This window comes from Tamandua tetradactyla, chromosome 11, assembly GCF_023851605.1.
Source record: "Tamandua tetradactyla isolate mTamTet1 chromosome 11, mTamTet1.pri, whole genome shotgun sequence".
Classification (NCBI taxonomy): Eukaryota; Metazoa; Chordata; class Mammalia; order Pilosa; family Myrmecophagidae; genus Tamandua; species Tamandua tetradactyla.
Window position 1 is genome coordinate 23,309,510 of NC_135337.1, and position 12,725 is coordinate 23,322,234.

Sequence of the window (12,725 nt, forward strand, 5' to 3'; positions counted from 1 at the left end):
TATATAAAGAGATTTTACAGCTCAACAACAAAAAGACAAACAACCCAATTAAAAAATGGGCAAAAGACATGAACAGACACTTTTCTGAAGAGGATATATAAATGGTTCAAAAGCATATAAAAAGATGCTCAACCTCATTGGCTATCAGGGAAATGCAAATCAAAACCACAATGAGTTATCATCTCACACTGACTAGAATGGCACATTCTCTATATGGAGAGGATACAGAGAAAAAGGCACACTTATTCACTGTTGGTGCGACTGTATAATGGTAAAACTTCTCTAAAAGGCAGTTTGGAAGTTCCTTAGGAAACTATGTATAAAATTTTCATATGATCCAAGCAATTCCATTACTAGGTCCATATTTGCAGGTACTGAAGGCAATGGCATGAATGGACATTTGCATACAGATATTTATAATGGCATTTTTCACAACTGCCTAGTGATTGAAGGAGCCCAAATGTCCCTCAATAGACAAGTGGTCAAACAAACTGTGGTATATATATATCGAGGATATTATACACTGTAAGAAAGAATAAAGTCATGAAGGATATAATAACGTGGATGAACCTTGATGACATTATGCTGAGTGAAACAAAAGGACAAATACTATAAGCTCTCATTAATATCAACTAATATTAATGAGTAAACTTTGAGAGTTAAAGTTAAGAACAGAGGTTATTAGGAGATAGAAAGAGGACAGAAATTCGACATCTGATGCTGAAGGAGTACATATGTTCAACAGGATTGACTGTAAAGATCCAGAAATGGATAGCATAATACTGCACTGTGTAACAATACACATTATTGTTAGTACACTGAATGAAGCTGACTGTGAGGATGGCTGAGGGAGGAGGGCTGGGGACATGTATGTCACCAGAAGGAAACATAGAGGATAAAGACTGGGACAGTATAACTTGGCGAAGCCTAGAGTAGACAACAATGGTGATTATTTGCATGAGGGAGAACAGATCAATGTCAACACTGCAAGGTGTTGAAAATGGGATGGTATATGGAAAAAATACAATCAATATAAACTAGGGTCTATAGTTAACAGTAAAACTGTAGTGTGCTTCCATTGAACATAACAAAGGCAATATACCGAAACTAAATGTCAACAAGCAGGAGATATGGGGGAAGGGTACGGGATTCTTTGAAGAAGAGATGGAAATGTCCTCATATAGATTTTAGTGGTGAAGGCATGGCTATGTGATTATACTGGGAACCACTGAATTTTTTTTAAAAAAATGTTATTAATAAAACCAATCAACACACAATATGAACATTCTTTTTTCATCACATTGTTGTATATTCATCATCATGATCATTTCTTAGAACATTTGCATCAATTCAGAAAAAGAAATAAAAAGAAAACAGAAAAAAATTCATATATACCATACCCCTTACCACTCCCTTTCATTGATCACTAGCATTTCAATCCACTAAATTTATTTCAACTTTTGTTCCCCTTATTACTCATTTATTTTTAATCCATATGTTTTACTCATCTGTCTATAAGGTAGATAAAAGGAGCATCAGATACAAGGTTTTCACAATCACACAGTCACACTGTGAAAGCTATATCATTATACAGACATATTCAAGAAACATGGCTACTGGAACACAGTTCTACATTTTTAGGCAGTTTCCTCCAGCCTCTCTGTTAAACCTTAATTAAAAAGCTGATATCTATATAATGTGTAAGAATAACCTGCAGGATAACCTCTCAACTCTGTTTGGAATCTCTCAGCCACTGACACTATTTTGTCTCATTTCTCTCTTCCCCCTTTCAGTTGAGAAGGTTTTCTCAATCCCTTGGTGCTGAGTCCCAGCCTATTCTAGTATTTCTGTCCCACGATGCCAGGAAGGTCCACACCCCTGGGAGTCATGTGAATTTTTTCTTAGGTTGGATTGGATGGTATGTGAATAAAACTGTTAAAAAGTAAACAGAGAGATACAAGTGGTGGAGAAAATGAGGAGTGAGAGATGTACCTATACAATGTTGGTTTAGGGAAGCAGTGGTGCAGCTCCTAGGAAGGACAGTGTGGTGGTGCCACAGGAGGCTAGCTGTGGGACTGCTGTATGATTCTGCAACTCTGTTGTTAGGTGTACACTTAGAGGAACTGAGAGCACGGACACAAATGGACATGTGCACACTGTTTATGGCAGCAGTGTTTGAAATTTTCAATGGATGGCGGTGGCTAAGGGTACACCAACTGAGGAACAGAATGGGGGAGATGTGGTGCATCCATATCATGGAATATTGAATGGCTACAAGAAGGAATGAAGATGTGAGGCATACAACCAGGTGAATGAACCTTCAGGACAATATGTAGAGTGAAATAAACCAGAAACAAAAAGACAACTATTATAATGCCTCATTAATCTGGACTAACTATAAACTCTGAGAACTGAATTCGAGAGAACAGGTTGTCAGGGGAAGGCCTAATGTAAAGGTTCCTAGAACGTAAGCTCTTAACAGCAGTTACGTCTATTCCAGAGTGGTAACTGTTATTTCTAAACTCTGAGATGCTGAGCTCTTTGTGTTTAACCTTGTTGTTCCCTGGAACTTCAGGTATCTGTGTGACACTTGAGATTCAGAGCACAGTTCTGCAGCTATGAAAGTCAGCATTACCCCATACAGGAACCATTAAAAACACTGAAAAATGTGAACAGACTTCAATTAAAGATATGAATGGAGCTGATCTCGTTAAGACTAAGGTAAATCAGAATAAAGGGTAAAGGATAATACTGGCTGTATTTTAAAACTTCAACTTCCATATGAGCCTAAAGAAGAGATGTTTATTTGGTACAAAATTTATATTTTCTGTAGCCTACTATCTAATTTATTTTGTATGGTCAGCTTATTCGAACACCATAATTACATGGAATCTTGAATAGGGAATGAGATCTTGTTGGTTTATACAGGTTAGCGTAATACTCCAATATATTTCAGAGTAATTTGGGCAGAAAATAAAAAAGTATTTGCAAAGTCCCCCTGGAGGGACTGGGGAAAAGGTGATAATATTAAACTTTCCCACCTGGGGAAGACTTGATATTTTCACAAACATTGGGAACTGCTAAGTTGATGGGCCAGGTCCTTGATTTGGGGCTTGCCCTTATAAAAGTTATTCCTATTTAAAATTATGCTTAGAGTTGATACGGCCTCTCTATAAGCCAACTCCACAGGTGAATTCACTGCCCTCTCCCCTATGTGGGACATGATTCCCATGGGTGTCAATCTCCCTGGCAATGTGGGATACGACTCCTGGGGATGAGCCTGGCCCTGGCATCACAGGAAACATAAAGACTTCTTGACCTAACAGGGAAAGAGAAATGAAACAAAATAAAGTTTCAGCGGCTGGGAGATTTCAAATAGCGTCAAGAGGTCATTCTGGAGGTTATTCTTATGAAGCACTTTCAATTTTTGGTGTACTGGAGGAGCTAGAGGGTTGATACTGTTGAACAATAACCCAATAGCTTTGATTCTTGAAGATGATTGTATAACTATATAAATTTTAAGGTGTGACTGTGTGATTGTGAAAACCCTGTAACTGACATTCCCTTTACCTAGTACATGGACAGATGAGTAAGAAAATAAAGATAAAAAATAAATAAATAACAGGGGGTATGGGGGATAGGGGATGTTTTGGGTGTTCTTTTTTGCTTTTATTTTTATTCTTATTTGGGGGTTTTTTGGAGTTATGGAAATGGTCAAATATCTATTGTGATGATGAATGCACAGCTAGTATGATAATACTGTGAACCAATGATTGTATACTCTGGATGATTATATGGTATGTGACTATATAATATATATCAATGACATTACATTAAAAAATTGGTGTAACAATCATAAAAGGACAGATTGAGAGGTAATTGCCCTAAAGCATGGAGTAAAATACTTAATGATTTTGAGAATATTAAATATCTATATCTTTACAGGAATGATTAAATTAATCATCAGAAGAAATGGTGTTGTGTAGAACAAGTACGAATATCAGAGGTCAGCTGCTGGAGCATATTTAAACAACTTGTCCCCTGTTAAGTTTATACAAATATTGTTTTTATAATTACATAAGTCTTCAGAGAACTTACAGTACAAAGGTTAAAACTCATCCCAAATATCCAAAACAGCAGTTCCATTCAGAAAAAAACATTGACAAGCATTCCCAAAGTATGAGTTCACATATTTACATAATATATATGCATGGTACGCTAAAAATTAATATTGATAATATGTGTCAATGAGAACAATGTGATTGAACAAGTTTCATTGTTTTTAAAGACTTGGTTTAATATTTTGTGATAAATTGATTCAAGGATTCCAAGTTTTATTTGCTACTTGGTTTTATTGGTCTCAGAGCTGGAAACTATATCTCACAAAGATATCTACATTCAAATGGAAGTAGCTCTTGGTGGTAATATGTACTAAATAATGGCATTAATTTTTCAATCTCATTCATAAATTATGTAAAGATTTCTGCTGAAACATGGCTAGTAAATTTGTGTTTTCCCTCATATACATAAATTGTTCTTACAACTAATCAGAACATGAGATGTTGTATATTTATATATTAATCAGATGGTTTAAAAACATATTGAAACCCTTTATTTGGAACTTTTTAAAGTGAGCAGACATTAATTTACATGGTAATAGTCATATCATGATGAAACTATTTATCGAAATCAATACTCAAAATGCTATTACTATAACAAAGACTGGCAAATGATATCCAGCCTACTGTCTGTTTTAGTAAATACAGTTTTACAGGAACACGGCCATGCCTATTCAGTTACGTATTGTCTGTGGCTTTATGATACAACCACCGAGTTGCGTAGTTTCAACAGAGACTATATGGCCCACAAAGCCAAAAACATTTGCTATTTACAGAAATAATTTGCCAACCTCTGCTCCACAGTATCAATTTTCTTTTAAAGCAGTTAATTTGCTCACTCATATTTACCTCAAAGAGTCAAACTAAATAAATATTAAAAAACAAAAACAAAACTTCTATGAATTATACTTTCAAAGCCATTTTTCATTTCTGAAAAGGAAAGAAAATCTCAAACACTTTTATAATTCATCTTTAAGTCTCATAACCTTTATGAGGTAAAAACAGACGCTGATGATTATTCTACCTCTTGTTGCAGAGTATTGGAAAGTCTTTACTATTTAAGATACTGTAACTTACATATCTAATGAAGTTAGATATAACAGCAATTCATGGCAACACACTGCACACAAACAAGTGAGGCATGACTGCCAACCCCTTCTGGACCGCCAACCTCCACTCTTCCTTTAGAGTACAGCTTTTCTGTACATAACTCATCTGAAGTACAAACCAAGAGCATCACTGTCAATTCATGTATTAGCAGAATTGCATTATTTTTATAAGTATATATATGTGTGTGTGTATATATATATATATAACAGATATTTATATAGTTAGCTAGCTACATATAGATGTAGATAGAAAGATTCCTGTATTTTCTGTCTACCAATAGATCCATGCATATCCCCTGGGGTACATAATTACTCTGTAGATCACTAATCCAAATCACTGAACTTGCAATGTTTATATACAGTAAATGAAACATGACAATACTTAAGAGTATGTCAAATTCCACAACTAATCATTCAGTTTGCTTAAAATTAGCTTAGGTTAAAGAAGTGCACAGTGTGGCTATCTTATTCTTCATACTAACACTAGGAATATCTGGTAAGCAGCTAGCAAGATGAGTGATTTAAATGATTATTGTAAACTACATTTTCCTATCTTCTTCTTTCTATTCAATTTACATAGGCTCAAGTTCCTAAGCAAGGAAGCTTCATTATACAACATTTTCTTTAATGAAGAACAAGTAAAAACTTTTAACATGAACAATCTATATGAAAAGACAGAATTCTAGGTTTGGGGAATAGCAATTTTGTTCATTATTCTGCTATAAATGAAAAATACAGGAATACAGGAAAAGGCTCTGGTGTGTCTAGAAATGATAATTATTTCAATGTTGTACTTGTTGCATTAGAAGAATCCATATTATATGGAGATATCACCTTGAAAATGAAGAGGAATCCTTTGTTGGAGAAAAGATAAAAGGAAAGAAGAACGAAGAAGGTCTTGGTAACCAATTAAATTGGAAAGAACAAAAAATTGCCTTGAATTTTCCTTCACACTTACTTTCACCAAATATTATGAACTCTAAAATGTCTCATATTCTTCTGTCCCCTCTTTTTCAACTCCTATGTTGTTAAACCCCTAACTTTAACCAGCTATGTTTTTTTCCATAGACGTTCGTTGATTATCTGTCTCCAATGTCACTTTCCTTCAATCCACCTTTCACATTAAAAAAAAATTATCTTCTAAGATATTATGATATAATATGAGAACATCATTATTGCACAAAAAATTTCACAAGCTCCCATTTTCATCATCTGGCCAAATTTACTGGTTTTAACTACGGTTACAGAAGCAACCACATTACTCTTCTTCCAAAAACCCTTCGTGGATCCCTCTTCACATAGCTGAGCTGAATTTACAGGTTTTCCTAGTTTTAGCTGGAGTTTTAATAATCAATCAGCAAATTATTTCAAACGGTTATTCACTGCACTAGTTTTTATAAGACTGTCCTTATCCTCACAGATCTTAAAATCTAATTCAACCCCACAAAACTAACAAGCTTTTAGACAATGCTATATGGTTCAGCACTCAACTGTTCTCCAATCATTGTGTAACTGGAAATTTTAAAAAAGGAGGTATCAGTAAAAAATTATGGAAAGGTATTAGGTAGGAGGTGAAATTTTAGGATGGTAAGCCAGACACCGAATGACAATAAAGACACAGACATAGAAAAATCTGGCAAGGAGGTATAAAGGTTGGCCCAAAGAAAGCCACTGGGGAGGGAATGAACTGGAAATGAAGGGGGAAACTGTAAGGATGTAGACCACTAATGAGGGCAAACAATGAGATACAATCTTAGCTAGGGAAGATGAAATTTCACTATATAATGCCTTGAAAACCAGGCAGAGGAATTTAGATTTCACTTCATAGGCACCAATTAATAAAAGAGATGGCACTGCATAAATAACTTACTTTGGAAGATGCTGCTGAAGAGACAGAGAGACAGGCAACCAGAGACATTAAGAAATTAATAGGGCTTAAAGAGAAGCTGACATTAAAAATAAAAAATCAAAGTTCACAAGGTTTTTAGCCTGAGAAACTAGGAAAACTGATATATCATTACAGGGATGCTGAGAAATAAAGGAGATTTGGGAATGGGGAGGAGATGAGAAGCAATCATGGTGTTCATTTTCAGACACATCAGATTTAAGCATATCCAAGTGGAGATATCCTGCAGGATATTCTATAGCATAACACTTGGATGAAGCCACAAATCCAGAGCTAGATTAGATAGAATGATTTATCACTGCTTAATCTCTACTTGGGCTTTATCAGTATAAAGTCATACACTACTGCTATCCTCAACAACTCAGGAAGGTAGAAAAGCTGAAAAGTACTACCTTCATTTCACAAATAAAGAAAGTAATGCCTAGAATTAATGTGACTTGCCCAAAGTCAAACAGTTTCTTAGCAGCAGAGCCAGGAATGGCATCAATGTTCTCAGAATTCTGATTCCCTACCCCTGCTGCAACACTCTCAGGCTTTCTAAAAGAAGACATAACTCAAGGTCCTTTTTCAACAGCAGTCATCAGGACAGAGGCAACAGCTGAGGCCACAAGAATGTATAAGACTTTGAGAGCATTAGAACAGAACAAGAAAGGACTCCTAGGGGATGTCCACAATTAATTAAAATGTAGAAGGAAGAGAGCCCAGCAAGAGACACCAAGTTGACAGGAAAAAAAAAAAATGGCAGAAAAGTACAGTCAGGTAATCTAAAACCGAAGTGAGTACTCAGTGATCTAATTTTTTAAAAAATAAATAGCTCTCTTAAAATGGGGGAGAAATAAAAAAAAATCCTTCTAAATATTTAGGAATATCAACGCCCATTTGGCACACCAATACAGAAGACTGGAATTTTTTTCATACTTTAAACTTCTATTTCACAAAACATACTAAAGTAAAATAAGCCTGAAATTTTTTCAATGTTGAAAAATTACTTTATAAAGTCTAAGGATATAAAGTATCTATATATTTACCCTCATAGAAACATAATTTGATCTTCTAAATCATAGTTCAAATATATCTTGACATAACCTGATCAGTTATGTCACTTTTTATTTAGGGAAAAAAAGTTCAGCTTTTACCTTGTCCATATCTGAGAAGCTTTCAGTAAGTATGGATAGTAGTTTACTATTATCTTTGTTGTAATTTTACTAATTTAAGGGTTCAGGAAAGTAAGCATGTAAGGTTTAAAAAGCAAAATCAGATTAACCCAAAGCAAAATTATATATGAAGTAATTTACCAAATTTTAATAATAAATGTTATTAGAAATAATGGTCTATTTACTGATCTTATATGTAACTTCTTGTGTCTTAAGCGGAAGCTAACATGCAAAGAAAAGTAAACTACTGTTTTATCCTGGTCCTAAAATGACAGAGACAGAATATTTTCAACTAAAATAAACTTTTATTAGTAATATTTTTAGAATACAGAACTGTCTTTAATTGTTTGCATAAATCAAGTTTTGGAAAGGCCCTTGGGAGGAATACTAAATCAAATTTTTTTTTTAATTTAATAAGACAGTAGGTGAATTAACAATTTAAGAAACACAAGCTAATCAACTTGCTACTGACCTTGTTCAAGTCTGAAGAGGGTCTTTTCCAGCTTTTCCATTTCGTTCAGAAGTAAAATTCTTATCTGTTTATTGTGTCCCATTTTGACTTCTACTGGATTTGAAATCTTCCCAAAGAATTAAAAGAACTTCAAAATTGAATGATTTACCCCTATGAAACAAAAACAAATTATGATAAAGAAAATAACTGTTACCTTAAAATCTCCAGTTAGTGGCTGCACTTACATGTTCTAAATGTATTTTAACCCTAGCAAAAAAGCGAATCTTATAAATAAGATCAAAAGAAGGCAAAATTGATAGTCGTTTCCTCTCTTCGAGCAAAATGAGTAAGACCAAAGCATAAATATTGTATCATAGATTCTTTCAATAAAACAACTAAAGCATTCTCAGAGAAAAGCAATCCACAGAGAAAGCCTGCAGTTGGCTGGGGAGGGGGGCAGGCGAAATTCCCAACCCCAAGCCAAACGGCTTTGAAGAAGCCAAATGGCACTTCTGCTTACAGGAGATTAGGCTGCTCAAAGATAACAGGTGGGAGATCTCCCCATTCCCAAATTCGGGTCGGGAGCCACCAATGGGGAGATGAGAAGAGAGGCGAGCAGTTGTTGCCCCTGGAATAGCCGTCGTAGACATACGATGTACAGAGAGAGCTATAGATAGAAAGAACGCATTTTTCCAGGAGGCCAGCGGCATTCCTAGCACTCACACATGCAAGCTGTACGTGCGGCTTCTGGGACACCGCTGGACCCGCGACACTGGTGCCAGAGGCGGGGGAGGGGACGCAGAGCAGAAGGGGAAAGGCAGGCTGCCCAGCCGCGGACCGAACCGCTGCCCGGGGGGTCGGGCACCGTCAAGGGCAAAGGGAGGGGCAGCGGCGGCCGGGCTGGGGAGGAGCGGAGCCCGGGCCGAGGTGGCTGTCGGAGTGGCGGGGAGCTTCTTCTCGGCTCGGCCTCGCGCCGATCCCTGAGGAGACCCTCGACTCCACGGAGCCACCTGCGAACACGCCCCGGGTGGGAGCGACGCGGTCCTCTCGCCCACTTCCGCGAGGCCCGGGACCTGCTCCCCGGGACTGTCAGTCTCGCGAGAGCGTGGACGCGGTAGGTCTCCCTGCCGAGGAGGGGCCGCGGCCGGCGCCGGGACCTACAGTCTCCTCAGTTTACAGCAAAGGAGTTCCGCGGCCTGGGAGCCTTCCAGCTGAAACAGCTTGCATGCTCGCCAATTGAACATTGTGTAATGGAACGGCCGCGATGTGGGTCGTTTAGTGGGAAGGGTCGAGTGTGGTAGGCAGGCGACCTGGCTCCTGGAACCTTTTTCAGCTATGTTGCATTTTGGTTTGGTTTTGTTTTAACTTGGACCAATTCACTTAAGTTCTCTGAGTCTTGATTTCCCCGTCCTTAAAATGAGGGGTCCGCCTGGCCACAGTCTCTGAAATCCTGTCCATCACATGCCCATTAGCTGTAGTCCTAACACAGACACACGACATCTTCCCAAATGCAAGCATGAGGGGATTTGTGTAGATGAAATGTGGCCAGTAGACACACAAGTGAAAAGTACCACTAGTATTAACAGGTCAGATTATGCCTAATGTACTCTAGATAGATTTGAAGATCGAGATTAAGGATCTTTATTGGCTGTAGCTGCATATGTTATAGGTCAGAAATTCTTGCAGATGTCTTAGGAGATTTTATGTCTGAAGGAAAAGGAAAATTGAGGACTTTTGGGCTGGGGGCTGGAGTCATCTAACTGTCATGAGAAAATGGGTTAAGGGTTTGGGTTAAACTAGTGGAGTCTGGAGGAGGGTCTTTATTCTTTATTGTGGAATAAGAACAGTGGATTAAAAACGAAAAGATTTCTGAGAATGACCAATTGCGAATGGTCTGAAGCTAAGTTTGGGAACCCACGAATCATTAATTTATTCAAAAACTGTTTATTGTGCACTAGGCACAGGTACTGGGAACGCAGCATTAAACAAAATAGTCACTGTCCTCAAGGAGTGCCTATATTTCATTACTGGGAGACAGATAAGTTGTTCAGGATAAAAAGTTGTATAAGAGAAAAAAGTCAAGAGAGGCTTGCAATTTTAAATACAATGGTCAGGAAAGGATTCACAGGTAAATTTACTCTTTGTGCCAAACTGAGGGAAAGGAAAGAGATGATATCAGGAAACAGGATATCCTTGCAGTGGTACAGCCAGTTCAGAGGCCACCGTGTAGGAGGATAGATGGGAAATTCAAGGAGGCCAGTGTAGTTGGTTGAAGACAGTGGTAAGAAATTAGGTTATACAGATGGGATGGGGATGGCAGCCAGATCTTGGCATTGTGTTTCTAGACCATTGCAAAGACTTAGGCTTTTATTCTGAGAAAAAAAGGGAGCTATTGGAGGAATTTGAACAGTAGAGCTACATAATCTGATTGCCCTTTAAAAAGGATCACTATGGGTGTGGCAAGGAAGGAGCAAGGAAACCTGTTAGGAAGCTACAGTATCTCTTTTATCCAAGTGAGAGATAACAGTGATGTGGTATATGTGAGTGTTGGGAGAAAGAAGGGATAGTAGTAAAGGTGGTGAGAAGTTGTTGAATACAGTGTGTGTGTGTGTGTGTGTGTGTGTGTGTGTATATTTGCATGGGCAGGCACCAGGAATCGAACCAAGGTCTCCAGCATGGTAGGTGAGAATTCTGCCTGCTGAGCCACTGTGGCCCACGTAGTACTGTGTATATTTTGAAAGTAGAGTCTACAGGTGAAGAGAAAGAAGTTAAGAATGATCCAGGCTTTTGGGCTGAACAACCAGAACAGCACTGTCCAATCACATAAGTCATTTTAAATTTTCAAGTAACCACATTAAAAAAAGTAAAAAGGACTAAGTGAATTAATTACAATACTATTATACAATATTTACATTATTATAGAATTAATAATATTTATAACATTTTCATACTAAGTTTTCAAAATCTGGTGTTGTTTTACACTTCCAGTACATCTCCATTCCAACAAGCTACATTTCACGTGTTCAGTAGCAACCACATGGGCAGTGCAGAAAAAGTTGCCATTTACAAGAGAAGAAGAAAAGAAAAGGAGCAAGGCTGGAGGGCAAATATCAGGAGTTTGGAGGAGAGCCAAAATGGCGGCTTAGCGAGATGTGGGATTTAGCTCATCCTCCAGAGCAGCTAGTAAATAGCCAGGAACAGTACAGAACAACTGCTGGGGCCACCTCAGTGACCAGACACATAGAGTACTTCAGTCTGGACCAGCTGGACTGGCTGCGAGCCCCCCCAGAACCATGAGTCCCCCAATCCGAGGTGGCTGGTGCCCCTTCCCCACAGGCTGCTTCCCAGAGGGGAAAGGAAGAGACTTTACTTGCAGCAAGGGGTTGAGCTCTACTAAGCTCCAAATTTGTGGAATTAATTGACAAATTCTTACTACTAAAACTAGGACCCCAGCTCAGCTCAACCTTGAGTAGAAGTGGAGGTCGAGTAAAAGCAGAGGTCACTAGTTTTTGACCCAGCTCAGATGGGGCAAGGCTGACAGAAAAAGAAAAACAACAGAAGGTTTTTTTTTGGATCTGAAAAGGTCTGGGTCCTGCAGAAAAGGAGGGGTACATAGGACCTGGAGATACACAGAGCAATGTACCAACTTAAGTTCTTGATTGTCAAACCCGAGGAATGGGGTCCTGCTCTGAAAAGGATTTTTCTTTTTCTCTTTTGTGGCTTGTTTCTGTGGCTTGACTACTGTTTGGATACAGCTGCAAGGCTTCTCAGGCTCCCCTGCCACAGGCATGGGCAGAATTAAGCTTGTTTGAGTGTTTGTCTGGAACCTGTGCCTTCCCCAGGAGAGCGGTGGGGCCCAGTGCAGGTGGAATCCCTCCCTCAAGGAATTCAGACCCCAGGGTCTGGAAAAGTGAAGCAATTAAAGCCAACCTACAACCTCTCCTCTCTCTCCACAATGCCCCCAGCAGGAAGAGTCTGCTGAACTTA

The 12,725-nt window shown here is 38.3% G+C and overlaps 1 protein-coding gene and 1 long non-coding RNA gene across 5 annotated transcripts in view; one reads left to right on the forward strand and one right to left on the reverse strand.

Moving 5' to 3' along the window:
• The window catches only part of AGL (amylo-alpha-1,6-glucosidase and 4-alpha-glucanotransferase), a 121,573-nt gene that overhangs the window by 92,843 nt on the left and 16,005 nt on the right, over nucleotides 1–12,725 (reverse strand). Inside the window, exons 1-2 of one of the 4 annotated variants that reach the window (XM_077120134.1) lie at nucleotides 9,462–9,828; nucleotides 8,760–8,909 (exon numbers count right to left, since the gene is read on the reverse strand). In XM_077120134.1, the coding sequence (XP_076976249.1) occupies nucleotides 8,760–8,841 (82 nt within the window). In that variant the 5' untranslated portion in view covers nucleotides 8,842–8,909; nucleotides 9,462–9,828. The other 3 variants (XM_077120136.1, XM_077120135.1, XM_077120137.1) reach the window with 3 other exon arrangements.
• Nucleotides 9,234–12,725, forward strand: part of LOC143649975 (uncharacterized) — a 31,170-nt gene continuing 27,678 nt past the window's right edge. Inside the window, exons 1-2 of the long non-coding RNA XR_013159276.1 lie at nucleotides 9,234–9,286; nucleotides 11,385–11,416. This is a non-coding gene — a long non-coding RNA (uncharacterized LOC143649975). The remainder of the gene's footprint in view (nucleotides 9,287–11,384; nucleotides 11,417–12,725) is intronic.